The sequence below is a fragment of the Rhinoraja longicauda genome, chromosome 35 (assembly GCF_053455715.1).
Source record: "Rhinoraja longicauda isolate Sanriku21f chromosome 35, sRhiLon1.1, whole genome shotgun sequence".
Lineage (NCBI taxonomy): Eukaryota > Metazoa > Chordata > Chondrichthyes > Rajiformes > Arhynchobatidae > Rhinoraja > Rhinoraja longicauda.
In genome coordinates this window covers 6,341,694-6,356,240 of record NC_135987.1, presented here as the reverse complement: position 1 = coordinate 6,356,240, position 14,547 = coordinate 6,341,694, and the positions used below count along the sequence as shown (strand labels likewise).

Below are 14,547 nucleotides of genomic sequence, written 5' to 3'. Positions count from 1 at the left end.
TGACCTCCCAACTTCTATACTCAATACTCTGACTGATGATGGCCAAAGTGCTAAAAGCCTTTTTGACCACCTTATCTGCCTGCGACTCGACCTTCAAGGAACCATGCACCTGTACTCCTAGGTATCACAAAATGCTGGAGTAACTCAGCAGGTCAGGCAGCATCTAGGAGAGAGGGAATGGGTGACGTTTCGGATCGAGATACTTCTTCAGACTGATGTCAGGGAGGCGGGACAAAGAAAGGATATAGGTGGAGACAGGAAAACAGTGGGAGAACTGGGAAGGGGGGGGGGAGGGGGGAAAAAAGAGAGACAGAGGAACTATCTAAAGTTGGAGAAGTCAATGTTCATACCGCTGGGCTGCAAGCTGCCCAAGCGAAATATGAGGTGCTGTTCCACCAATTTCCGGTGGGCCTCACTATTGGCATTGGAGGAGGCCCATGACAGAAAGGTCAGACTGGGAGTGGGAGGGGGAGTTGAAGTGCTCAGCCACCGGGAGATCCGGTTGGTTAAGGCGGACTGAGCGAAGGTGTTGAGCGAAACGATCGCCAAGCCTGCGTTTGGTCTAGCCGATGTAGAGAAATTGACATCTAGAGCAGCGGATACAATAGATGAGGTTGGAGGAGGTGCAGGTGAACCTCCATCTCACCTGGAAAGACTGTTTGGGTCCTTGGATGGAATTGAGGGGGGAGGTAAAGAAACAGGTGTTGCATCTCTTGCGGTTGCAGGGAAAACCTGCAGCCCAACGGTATGAACATTGACTTCTCCAACTTTAGATAGTTCCTCTGTCTCTCTCTTTTCCCCGCCTCCCCCTTCCCAGTTCTCCCACTGTCTTCCTGCCTCCACCTATATCCTTTCTTTGTCCCGCCCCCCTGACATCAGTCTGAAGAAGGGTCTCGACCCGAAACATCACCCATTCCCTCTCTCCTAGATGCTGCCTTCACCTGCTGAGTTACTCCAGCATTTTGTGATATCTTCGATTTGTACCAGCATCTGCAGTTATTTTCCTACACTACCTGTACTCCTAGATCCCTCTGCTCTGCAACACTACCCAGAGGCCTACCGCTTACTGTTTAGGTCCTGCCCTTGTTCGACGTCCCAAAATGCAACACCTCACACTTCTCTGCATTAAATTCCATCAACCATTCCTCCGCCCACCTGGCCAATCGATCCAGATTCTGATGCAATCGTTCACAACTATCTTCACTTTCTGTAGAACCACGAACTTTTGTATCATCAGCAAACTTGCTAATCTTGCCCTGTCATGTTTCTGTGTAATTGTTCCTTTCTAGTTTGCCCACTCATATCCTTGATTTTCAACTCTTGTCACATCATGCACCATTTACTGAGGTTTCTCAGCACAGAAACAGCTGTAGTAACTATACCTCGCATCAGACCAACAAAGTAAATCCTTGTGTTTACCTCAAATAAATACACGGAGTGACAGTCTCTGGAGAATATTACAAACATTTATCTGAACAGATAAACTGTGCCTTGGTTTAATATCTCAGTCAAACGATACCACCTGTGACAGTGTAACCTTAGTAGTCTACAAGGCTCGACTTATTTTATGTTGTCGGGACCTGAAGTGGGGCTTGAACCCAGAATCTCATAGCTCTGGTGAAAGTGAGTCAAAGTGACAAGTGAACAGCAGTAGCAGAGAAATAAAATGCCGAGCAAAACAATTCCTTCCCAGCAGTGACCTCTAATAAGATTGAAAAGCAGATGTCCATGGCAATCACCATGGAATGCAGAAAATATAGAGATTGCATGGGTGTGCTTGCACTTTCATGTTGCATTATCAGTTTTGGATAATCCATCGGTTCCTAATTGCCTGGGCAATATACAGAAGCTCATTATTTATTTCCTTCCTGACTAGGTCGGGCCATTATTAAGAATGATGATTAAAGGCCGATATGATCAACCTCACAGTTAATCGTCTTTCTGCGGGCTGTTCACCGATGCTTTCCGAAAGTAAATGGCGCCAGAGAGAGACTGAGCATACAGAACCATGAGCTTTGCGTGCCTGCACTTAAAGAAACACAGGAACTTTTCTTATTCAAAATCGGCTGCCATCGATCATTGAGGTGAATGTTTGAATCCACCATCCATGTGCCTGTTGGACAGAAGGTTCTGAAAATGGAAGTCTGTTATCAGTTAATTGGCACATCTCCCCAGAAATGTTTAACACTGAATGTGTGCGTTGACCACTTTCAACCCATTTAAAAAGGATTTATGTTTATTTTTTTAAACAATGAAAGTCTTTGTGCTCTTGCCGTTGGAGTGGTAACATTGGACTGAGTGCTGAAGGTTTCCATGCACCGGACTTGCATAAGGAGGCTTATCACTTTGACCCTCGATATTTGGACTTTTAAAAAGGCTGGCCTGGGATTGTGAAAGCCTGTGATTTGTGAAGAATTCAGTGACATGGTCAGGCCTGAAAATGCTTGGTTTCAAATAATAACAAGTGAGAATAGCAAGCACAACATCAAATGAAATATTGTTGTCACTTGGGGAAACAACGAAAAATGCTTTTAACTTTTATCACGGGACAAGGTCAAACATTTTATGTACAGCACCGCATCCCCTAAAAAGTGCTAAAGTATCAGACCAAGCTATGGTGAATTAATGTCACAATCTTGAATATTATCCGTTGTGTCTTTCAAGCTCTATTGCTATTAGTTTGAGAGATGGTATCATGGATGAGATCATTTAGGGTAATTCTGGATGCACTTATATAATGTAACTTTTGCAGCACTCCAGTCCTGCGCGTCTGGCTATCTATTTCTTAGCCACTGTGTTAGTTTATAGTTATTTCTCCTTGCCCATCTGTTGTATTTTCTTGTGCTTCCTCCCTCTTGGTCCTGCACTTCCTCCACCTCCCCTACATTGTCTACTCCACCCCAGATGTAGCTTGTATAAAATGTCTTCCATTTCAAACATCGACATTCTGCAATGTATTAAACCAATAATAATCTAAATCATACAATGCCTTTGGGGTGACTCCTATAGTTTTAATATCCCTCTGGTTTAACCTCGCTTGCTTTGAGCAATATCAAAAGACTTTGCACTCTTTCCTTTTCACCCTTCCCATGCCTCTGTGTCTGCTTGAAATATATCATTGTGACCCTTTTCCTCTTCTGATGAACGTTTAGCAGCCTGAAATACTAATTCCTGCCTTCACTTTCATTTTACACCACTCTGCCTGCTTCAAATTGAGAAGCGATCTGAGTGTAAACTGATTAAAACCTTACTCTGTTTTACTTTCCATTTGAGCTAATGTACTGAACTGAAAGGAAAATTCCATAAGTGCTGTGAATCTGAATCGAAAACTGGAAAAGAAAATGGAAATAGAAGGTCAGTGAGCAAATGAAGAGAGATTGACCAGGCCTTTCAGACACCCCCAAATATATATATATATTTTGTCTGGTTCTGATGTAACCCACTTCACTCCCTGTCCAGAATCACCATTCCACCTCATCACTTAAGGTTATCCACCTCACTTTCTACCTAAACTCTTCAAGAGGGGATTTTGCCTCACTGCCTGTTCATTCTATCCTGAGACATTATCTAGTATGTTGGAAAAGATCTTCACGGTTCACAATGAGTTTTCTGAAGCCTTCATATCCTTTGCTGTTTGTGAGGAAGAACAGTGAGTTGCATGATAGCTAGTCGCATTTACAGCCGGCTCTTTTCACCCCACATCTTTGACAGAACTGATCATTGCCAATATTGCAATGAGATAAAAGTTGGAAGTATAAAGTAAAAGCATTGGATAAGTGGTTAGTACAGTTCCTGAATAATCCAGACTGAGAATCTTGGCCCTTTGATTAACAATTTCTGTGAAGACATATCGTGGGACTTCAGTCGGGGAAATCACCACTTTATGGATCGAGTGGGCTGTTCGTGCTGTAATTCAAATTGATCCTTACAAGGTGTGAAAAGGAGTAACGAAATATATGCTGCTTAAAATAATTTATTTGACAGGACATCGCTAACCTGTCTTCTCATTGTGGTGATGCAGTGAATCTGCCTTTATGGGGAAGATTAATAGTGTGATGTTTACCGTTGGATTTTTATTTTCTCTGGTCTTCGCACAAAACAAGATCTGTGATTTGGCAGACACATCCCCAGTTTCCTACAAAGCAGGAATGGAGCCTGTGACTGCCCCATGGCGGTCAGGGTCTTTGATACTGTGCTTCATTCCTGCCCAAATATTTCAACACTGTTGTCAAATTCCGTGGTAAGCTAGATGCTCCCTTGGAGTTAAACAAGACAGTCTCAATGCCACTACTTCCTCCTACGTGCTGGGTTCAGAGAATCAGTCACTTGTCCTTGCACAATACTTAATCATTCAGAAACTAAATGAGCACCTTTGTATAGTTTGTGTGGCTATTCTAAATTTCTGCAATTTTAAAAATCCTAATCGCTGGCTGAAAGCTAAGTGAAACAATGCATGGTTTTAATGATCAGCGTATAGGGAAGAAGTGCATAAGACGGGGGCTATTGATTCTATGATTTTAGTTAAAGGATTGGTGGCCTGCTCAGTGTCATTCACGGCACCCCGACACTAAACAAACCCTGCTGAGTGTCATCTAATGGAGTTGGCTGATTAGTCTGAGATCTCCCCTCCAGTAATTGAGCCACAAGAATAATGCCAAAGAACCCAGAGCTTAAATGTCAGGAAAATGTAAGCATGTCAGGTGTCTTTGTGAGGAACCAAGTGTGATCCTGCCGAACTCTATAAATGATGAACACGGTTTAAGGTGGGAAACACAATGGTGTTTCTCTGTTTGTGGGGGGATTCTGAAATGATGATTCATAACTAGAAGGTAAGCTAATAATGATTTAGGAGAAATGCACAGTTCCCTCTAGCCCCTTGTGCTTACTGACAATGAGCAGAAGGATGGGGTTAGGAATTAGCACTCAACTGCCTTCTCCAATAGTATGATATATTAGCAGCTGATTGTTGGTCTGAAGAAGGGTCTCGACCCAAAACATCACCCATTCCTCTCCAGAGATGCTGCCTGTCCCACTGAATTACTCCAGCTTTTTGTGTCTTATTTTTAGCAGATTGTTGGAGTCTGCTTCTGATATTTGGTCCCAATGAGGCTATCCAAACCAAGCTTTGGAAACCAAATATAATATTGCTCTTCATTGTCATTTGTCATAAGTCTCCATGGCAGGTTTCTTGACAAAAGCTGAGCTGACTAAAGCTTCTGATAACGTTATTCTGTTGACTGAACAATTCTGACAATTGATTTCCTTTCAAAGAATGAAATTAAAGTCTCCCCCCCACCCCAGCCCCCTGTAATATAATAATCCAAAACACTTTTCTAACTCACAAATAAGGCTCATTGAAAATTTCCCTTTTATCTCATCACATGCTTATGGTGCCCAGTTGATGTTGGTGCCCAGTAACAGTGGTGCTGCCTTGAGAAAGGGAAGAATACCATCAGTCACAAGCATGTGCGAGAAAAGATCACAACCAGTCTTGCACAATCATCTTGATGGTGACGTGGTGGTGGAGAGTGCACTTTTTTAAGGGACATTTTCTAAGGGTACATGGGATTAGACGGTTCCTAGTTTCATGCAGGGCTGATGGTTTTACTGTTCTTTAACTCCACTGGTGATGGATGAGGAGCTTCAGGAGTTTGACCTTGATGTTTTCCAAATGTAATGTTATGGTTCGCTGTTGTGAACAATTATTTTAACAATATAGCCTTTGGATTTGGTGTCAAAGTAAGAACATAGAAGGAGTGTTTTGCAAAAAACAGATTATTCTCTGAAGTGTGATTGCTTGTAAGATAGCTCTGACTTCAAATACTTTCTGATATCAATCATTAAAGTATGTGAGGAAACTCCCTTTGCTTCTCTTTTGACAGAAGATTCAGAAACCCTTGCATCCCTCACTGTTTCACACACCCACCATTCTCACAGGAATTCACCATCCAGTGTTCGCAGCTGCTTCCAATGCAACTTTAACTTTGATTATGGAAAGGATAGCATTAGATTTCTGAGTTAGAATACAATTATAAAGTCAAAGTATACACCTTGCTCATTACAGTATTTCTCTGGAACTTTTGAAGCATTCTCCATGAAAATTGTTAGATGTATGTGCACTGGTATGTTTTGGCATTGAAGATTGACTGTTCAGTAACACATCGATTTAAATGACTGTTGGATGATTTTTTTTAAACAGATTTGTTATTTCCATTTTTCCTCCTACAGTGTATTTTATAGCCCTAGAAATTATAATTGGTCCTTGGATTCATGTACATGATATGTTTAAATTAAATCCCTGTATAAAATGTTCCAGTTCAGATTTGGAAAAACCTGCTATTTTGCTGTAATTTTGTTGATATGAGTAAATTGCCCAAAAAGTGAAATTAAAATCAATATCAATGGTTGCCGTGTTATTGAAATCCACTGCTGAGCTGCAGAGAAGGGTTGGAATCCCAGTCTTAGGTGATCAGGGATCATGTGCTGTATTTTGATCAAATCAACCAGGTTAAGTATACAGAATAGAATTCCTTAATTGAGTCTGAAGAAGGCACTCGACCTGAAAGGTCACTTATCCATGTTCTCCAGAGATGCAGACTGACCTGCAGAGTTTTTCTAGCAATTTGTTTTTTTGCTCAAGATTCCAGCATCTGTTGTTTCTTGTGTCTCCAGAATTCCCCAAGTGTTCAGTTTGCCTTCTATTTAAAAAAAAACCAAAATGCCCTTTGTGATAATCGCAAAGTGAAGCTGAATGGGTTATCAGACCAGAGTCTCAAATCTTATTTTGTAATTAAGAGCATAGATGGATTGGCTGTGATGATAAAGAAAGGTCAAAAGCAGTTCATATCACCAAATTCAACCTTTATAGCACTGACAATGTATTTTTTTTAATGTGTTGAGCATGGAGACTGCAAATACTTCAAATGCTTTCTTCGCTATCAAGTTTAGTGTCAGCTACAAGAGATTAGTGACTGAGCGCCAACATCGGGTGGTTATTGCAGCAATTTTGCATCAAGAAGGATATAACTAAGATTGGTATTTATTCACAAAATGCTGGAGTAACTCAGCAGATCAGGCAGCATCTCAGGAGAGAAGGAATGGGCGATGTTTCGGGTCAAGACCCTTCTTCAGTCTGAAGAAGGGTCTCGACCCGAAACGTCGCCCATTCCGTCTCCTGGGATGCTGCCTGACCTGCTGAGTTACTCCAGCATTTTGTGAATAAACACCTTCGATTTGTACCAGCATCTGCAGTTATTTTCTTAACTAAGATTGGAAACAGGCTCTACAAAAGCTATTTCTCCACTCTACGTATTTGTGACACTTTGCCCTGACCCCAGTGATCATTGGGTTCCCATATTTTCTCATAATTTTCAGCCTACTGGGGTGAGTGCCAACTCCCAGCGGCTTGGAGGAGGGAATCAAAGGCTAGTTGTAGAGGTTTTACTGATTGGAGGTCTGTGAGCAGAGGACAGCGCTGGGTTCCCTGTTGTTTGTCATCTCTGTTGTTAATGTAGATTCCAATGTCCTTAACATTGTTAGTGAATTTGCAGATGACACCAAAATTGGTGGTAAAGTGGACAGTGAGGAAGGGGACATTTAAGTTTATAATAGGATCTTGACCAATTGGGAAGATAGGATAAGGAATGGCAATTGGACTTTAACACTGCGAAGTGTGAGGTGGGTGCTGCACTTTGGTTTGTCAAACCAGAGTAAGACTTGCCCAGTAAATGGTGGAGCCCTGCAGTGTTTTGTGGGGCAGAGAGCTCCGCGAGTACAGGTGCATTGTTTCCTGAAAGTGGTGAATTGGGTGGACAGGATAGCGAAGAAGGCATTTGACGCGTTTGCCTTCATTGGGAAGGGTGCTGAGTATAAAAATGGAGTCATCGTGATATCGCTGTACAAGTCATTGGTGAGACCATGCCTGGAGTACCTTGTGATTAAGCTGCAGGAAGGATATCATTACGTTTTAAAGGGTGCAGGAATGATTCACGAGGATGTTATACCAGGACTTGCAGAAGTGAGTTACGGGGAGAGGCTGGGACTTTTAATATCTACTCCTGCAACTCCTTTACAAACACTCCAGGCTTTACATTTCAATTGTGACCCCCAAACTCATCTGAACTCTAGCAAATATATACTGCTCTATACAACCTTCTCTCAAAGCCAATCCACCTGTTTTAGCTATTTAGTCTAATAAATCCTTGAACAGCTTCCAAAGCATTTATGTCCTTCCCTAAATTAGACCAATACTTAACACTATGTCCCAGATCTGTTCTTACCAGTGACTTGCAGAACTTTCACAGCAAGCAGGTTAAGGCTATTTAAGCCGATGGGGTGTTCAATACCTAGAGTTCCTTTCCATTCTAATCACTGTCCATGATGTTGGAGGGAAAATATGTGTGCTGACGTTTTGCCTTGTTCTTAATGACCTGTCGGATAATCTATTCATACAGCTATTCACAATATCAATGACCATTCATTTGAGATACCCATGGGATGTGACACGGTTGGAGCAGACTCAATAACATTCTCGGCAAATGAGAGGAGGTGATGAAGACTTGACGATGGATATAATGCTGTCTGTTGTTCAGGAGTTACTATTGCAACATTACACTGCTTATAATTAGGTCTTCACCAACTGGGTCTGAAGAAGGGTCTCGACCTGAAACTTCACCCATTCCTTCTATCCAGAGATGCTGCCTGTCCTGCTGAGTTTCTCCTGCATTTTGTGTTCGTCTTCTGTTTCAAAGATGGGTTCACCTCATGATAAGACAAATGTTGGAATCATTTTCTTTTATTTCCTTCCTTTCATTCATTCCAACTTTTTTCCTTTCTCCCGTGGTGTTACATTTGCTACATTCCAATATGTAGGAAATTCTCTCGAATAATTTGGGACCATGACAGCCAGCGTGTGAAGATTTATACGAGGGAATTAAATGTAACATCTCTAAGTTTGCGGATGACACAAAGCTGGGTGGCAGTGTGAGCTGTCAGGAGGATGCTATGAAGCTGCAGGGTGACTTGGAATGGTTGGGTGAGTGGGCAGATGCATGGCAGATGCAGTATAATGTGGATAAATGTGAGGTTATCCACTTTGGTATAAAAGAACAGGAAGGCAGATTATTATCTGAATGGTGACAGATTAGGAGAAGGGGAGGTGCAACGAGACTTGGGTCTGCTTGTACATCAGTCACTGAAAGTAAGCATGCAGGTACAGCAGGCAGGGAAGAAAGCTAATGGCATGTTGGCCTTCATTGCGAGAGGATTTGAGTTTAGGAGCAAGGAGGTCCTACTGCAGTTGTACAGGGCCCTGGTGAGACCGCACCTGGAGTATTGTGTGCAGTTTTGGTCTCCTAATTTGAGGAAGGACATTATTACTATTGAGGGAGTGCCACATGGGTTTACCAGGTTAATTCCCGGGATGGCGGGACTGACATATGATGAAAGAATGGGTCGACTGGGCTTGTATTCACTGGAATTTAGAAGGATGAGAGGGGATCTTTTAGAAACATATAAAATTCTTGAAGGATTGGACAGGCTAGATGCAAGAAAAATGTTCCCGATGGGGAAGTCCAGAAACCGGGGTCACAGTTTAAGAATAAGGAGTAGGCCAATTTGGACTGAGATGAGGAAAAACTTCTTCACCCAGAGAATTGTGAATCTGTGGAATTCTCTGCCACAGAAGGCAGTGGAGGCCAATTCACTGGATGTTTTCAAGAGAGAGTTAAATTTAGCTCTTAGAGCTAAAGGAATCAAGGGATATGGGGAAAAAGCAGGAACGGGGTACTGATTTTAGATGATCAGCCATGATCATATTGAACGGCGGTGCTGGCTCAAAGGGCCGAATGGCCTACTCCTGCACCTATTTTCTATGTGTCCATTATGTACATGTCTGGTCCCCTACTTGCGGAAGTACATGCCTGCAAGAGAGGGAGTGTAGAGAAGGTTCTACCGATTTTTTTCATGGGATGGTGGGTTTATTGCATATGGAATAGTTAGCAGATTGGGCCTGTATTCTCCTCACTTCAGAGGTTTCAAGTGGAATTTCATTGAAATATACAAAATTCTTACAGAGCCTGACATAGTTTGATGGGAATTATGTTTTCATTGGTCGTGATGTCTGGAATCAATGGTAACTCTCAAAATACTTCTATTTGGGGAATAAGATGAGAGGAATTCTTTGTTCAAGTGAATTATGAAAGTACAGTCACTGCTTATATTCAGGGAAGAGATCGATAGATTTTGAGATATTAAGGGAACTGAGGTTAAGGAAGTGGTGAGGAGATAAAAGATCTGTGAAGATCTTAAATGGTAGAACGTGCACAGGACACCGTACGGTCTATTCCTGCTTTGACTTTTAACTTTTTAACTTTCTTACCTACTATGATACTAACGAGCAGTTTCAAACAAAACTAAAGTTGTTTTATATTTTTAATCCAACTAGTCAGTGGTGCTTACGCAAGTGGGAGACAGGAACTACAGTGGAGTCTCGTGACACTGAGGTTTGGTTGAAATTGGTGACAAATTCAGGGGTTTGCTTAGATGGAATGAACTCTACTGAAGACTGTCTGAAGAAGGGTCTTGACCTGAAACGCCACCCATTCCTTCTCTCCAGAGATGCTGCCTGTCCCCCTGAGTTACTCCAGCATTTCGTGTCTATCTTTCACCGAAGACTGTCTACAAGTCTGACTGGTGAATCTCTCAGTTATGAAGTTACCCCGTCTTGGATCCAGTTAAGGTTTCAGAGACCCAAATCCAAGCAAGATGGACAGAGAAACAGACTTTTGAGTTCAAATCCGAGGCAGTCGATTCAACGCCAAAGCAGTTTTTTTTCTCTCTGATTTTCTCACAGGTTTCAAGGTTGGATTTGTAGTTGTTTATTAAAAGTGCACAATGATAAATTTATAACTTTTGTATTTTTTTGAAAGGCAGGAGCCGAGTTTAACACGTCTTTAAGAATTGGATGTGCTGTTTCACCTTGCCCATGTAGTTCATGTTGTTATCCAATTGATCTCGAGACTTGCATGATGTCCCTGCTTTGCAACAATGTAATAATCTTATAGACATTCAGTTTGTTGCAACATTTGTGAGCTCCCATGAGTAAACTTCTACCCCTGGAGGTAAATATGTTGTATCTCAATGCATCCTGAAGACATTAAGTTGATAAAATTGGCATATACCCCTTTAGGTAGCTCAGCATCAGATTTTACTCATTATTGTCATCTGACACACCAATGGGACATTAATTTAGAAAACAACAATAACTTCTCAAACTGTAACCATCCATTTTGGGCAGCATGTGGAAAGGATGCATTTTTGTGGATGGTTACATCCAACTGAAACAATTTCATAGCTTTAAAGATACCTACTAAAATACTTTCAGCTCACTGCACATCTTGTATACGTATGTTACAAATAAACTTGACTTGACTTCCCAGTCCTCTTCTAAAATAAAGCTTACAATATGTTCAATAGTTTGCTTTAAAGAGCTGCTTAAAATTAATTGATCAAGCTGTTGATCATTTACCCTTTTTATAACGGCCTATTTTTTGTCTGACACAAGGAAGGTCTGATAATCTGCTCCCAGCAAGTTACGAATACGATGATGGGACATGTTGCCACACACTGGGTTTCTTCTCGTGTGCTGGTTTTCAATTCACTGAGTCCTGGTTTCCACTGTCTCTCTAGACCTGCTGAGTCCCGGTTGCCATGTTCCCTCACATGCATCGAGACCACCGCCCTAATTCCCTCACACGCACTGAGCCGTCCCTTGAATGTTCCTTCACATGAACCAGGATCCAATTCGCACTCCTGTGCTCCCTCACACTCACATGGTCCCGGGTTCCGTATGTCCTCACACACACCGGGCATTGTTACCTGTGCTGTCTCACATGCACCAGGCCCCAACATTCCTGGTTCCCTCACACTCACAACCTGGTTCCGGTGCTTTCTCACACGCACCAGGCCCTGGTTCCCCTGTTCCAACACAGGCACCAGGCCCCAGTATCTGTGCTCTCTCACACGCACCAGGCCTTGGTTTCCGTGCTCCATCACATGCATCAGGCCGAAGACAGACACAAAAAGCTGGTGTAACTCAGTGGGACAGGCAGCATCTCTGAAGATGAGGAATGGGTGACGTTTCGGGTCGAGACCCTTTCATCACCCATTTCTTTTCTCCAGAGATACTGGCTGTCTCGCTGAGTTACTCCAGGTTTTTGTGTCTGCCTTCGGTTTAAACCAACATCGGCAGCTCCTTCCTACACACACATCAGGCCTCACATACACCGGGCCCCCGTTCCACGGTCTCTTTCCCACTCTTCCACTTACTCACCACTGTCACATTTCCAGAGATTTGACATTTACCTTGTTCACCCCCCTAATGATTTTAATATTGTGCAGCTCTAATCTCTTTGAAAGAGAGTTAGATAGAGCTCTAGAGGCTATTGGGAGCAAGGGATATGGGGAGAAGGCAGGCACAGGTTATTGATTGTGGATGATCAGCCATGATCATAATGAATGGCGGTGCTGACTCCAAGGGCTAAATTTCCCTGTTTCTGCACCTATTTTCCATGTTTCTATGTTTTATCAAAGAAAGGTGAATTAAAAATGTGTAAGAATATATATATAGTATAAGAAAATAACTGCAGATGCTGGTACAAATCGAAGGTATTTATTCACAAAATGCTGGAGTAACTCAGCAGGTCAGGCAGCATCTCAGGAGAGAAGGAATGGGTGACGTTTCGGGTCGAGACCCTTCTTCAGACTGAAGACATTTCAAAATGTGTAGCGGGTATATTACCAACATCCAATAATCTTGAAAATCGGCTAATCTGACACCACCGTTGTCTGAAACGTGCTGGATCGTGGGAAAATATTATCAAGTTACAAGATGTCACATTAAGAGACCCAAAGCTAAGATAAAAATATTCATGAAACGGAACTAGAAGTAAATTTCCATGCATGTGGTTTTCCTGTGTGATACACGTACGTGCGCTGTCTGTCCGATATTGAGCCTGATTTGGAAGGTTTGTCAAAACCACTGCTCCTGGGATCTCGTGTTGAAGTCTCTCGCTTGTTTCTTAAGGTCCGAGCAGTGTATCACTGGAAAATATGTCCACATCCTGAATTCTCCGTGACCCTCCCCACCCAGTTCCGCAAACCTGGCCATTACACACCTCAGCTCTGCAGATGTCCAATGTTGACTTGAGTTTATCCTTTCACTCACCGCACCCCCCATCAACAGCAGGCCTGCACGTAGCAGCTCACATGATTCAACGCCAAGCACGGGTGGAGTGTGCAAAATAGTGGAGTATTTTGGACGGCATAATGGCTCAGCTGTCAAGTTGCTGCCTTACAGCGCCAGAGATTCAAGTTCGATCCTGACTACGGATGCTGTCTCGACCCGAAACGTCACCCATTCCTTCTCTCCCGAGATGCTGCCTGACCTGCTGAGTTACTCCAGCATTTTGTGAATAAATCGATTTGTACCAGCATCTGCAGTTATTTTCTTATACTGTCTGTGTACAGTGTTTGTAGAATTGTACAAACTGTACACATTCTCACTGTGACCATGTGGGCTTTCTCCGGGAGCTCTGGTTTCCTCACACATTCCAAAGATGTTTATAGGTTAATTGGCTTTGATAGAATTTGACAGGGCGGTCAGGGTAGAGTTACTGCCTCACCTTGTCTGTATGGAGTTTGTACGTTCTCCCCGTGACCTGCGTGGGTTTTCTCCAGGTCTTCGGTTTCCTCCCACACTCCAAAGACGTACAGGTTTGTAGGTTAATTGGCTTGGTAAATGTTTTTTTTAAAATTGTCCCTAGTGGGATAGTGTTAATGTGCGGGGATCGCTGGTCGGCGCGGACCCGGTGGTCAGAAAGGCTTGATCCCGCGTGGTATCTCTGAACTAAACTAAATTGGTTTTGATGGAGAATTGTAAAATTGTGTATAAGATAGTGCTAGTGTACTGGTCTCACTGGCACGTTGGAGGCTGAGGATGACCATATGAGGAGTTATAAAATTCTAAAGGTATTTATAGGATACATAATCAGTTTCCTGGGCAAAGGAGCCGAGAACTATAAGGCACAGGTGTGATTGAAATTAAACAAATTTAAGGGAGATCAGAAGGATAAGCTTTTCACACAGAGGATGGTGAATATCTCAAACGAGCTGCCAGTGGAGGTATTTATTCACAAAATGCTGGAGTAACTCAGCAGGTCAGGCAGCATCTCAGGTGAGAAGGAATGGGTGACGTTTCGGGTCGAGACCCTTCTTCAGTCTGAAGAAGGGTCTCGACCCGAAACGTCACCCATTCCTTCTCACCTGAGATGCTGCCTGACCTGCTGAGTTACCCCAGCATTTTGTGAATAAATACCTTCGATTTGTACCAGCATCTGCATTATTTTCTTACACTGCCAGTGGAGGCAGATACAATTACAACTTTTAAAAGATATTTGGACAGGTATGGAGAGGAGAGGCCTCGAGGACTACGGGCATCATGTGAATCAGTGAGGTTAGCGTGGGTGGGTATCACGGTGATATGGTTGA

The 14,547-nt window shown here is 42.7% G+C and overlaps 1 protein-coding gene across 3 annotated transcripts in view; it reads left to right on the top strand.

Annotated features, from left to right (window-relative positions):
* Positions 1-6,392, top strand: part of hif1an (hypoxia inducible factor 1 subunit alpha inhibitor) — a 38,198-nt gene extending 31,806 nt beyond the window's left edge. For all 3 annotated transcript variants that reach the window (XM_078428362.1, XM_078428364.1, XM_078428363.1), the window contains exon 8: positions 1,877-6,392. In XM_078428362.1, the coding sequence (XP_078284488.1) occupies positions 1,877-1,933 (57 nt within the window). In that variant the 3' untranslated portion in view covers positions 1,934-6,392. The remainder of the gene's footprint in view (positions 1-1,876) is intronic.
* Positions 6,393-14,547: the final 8,155 nt, after the last annotated feature.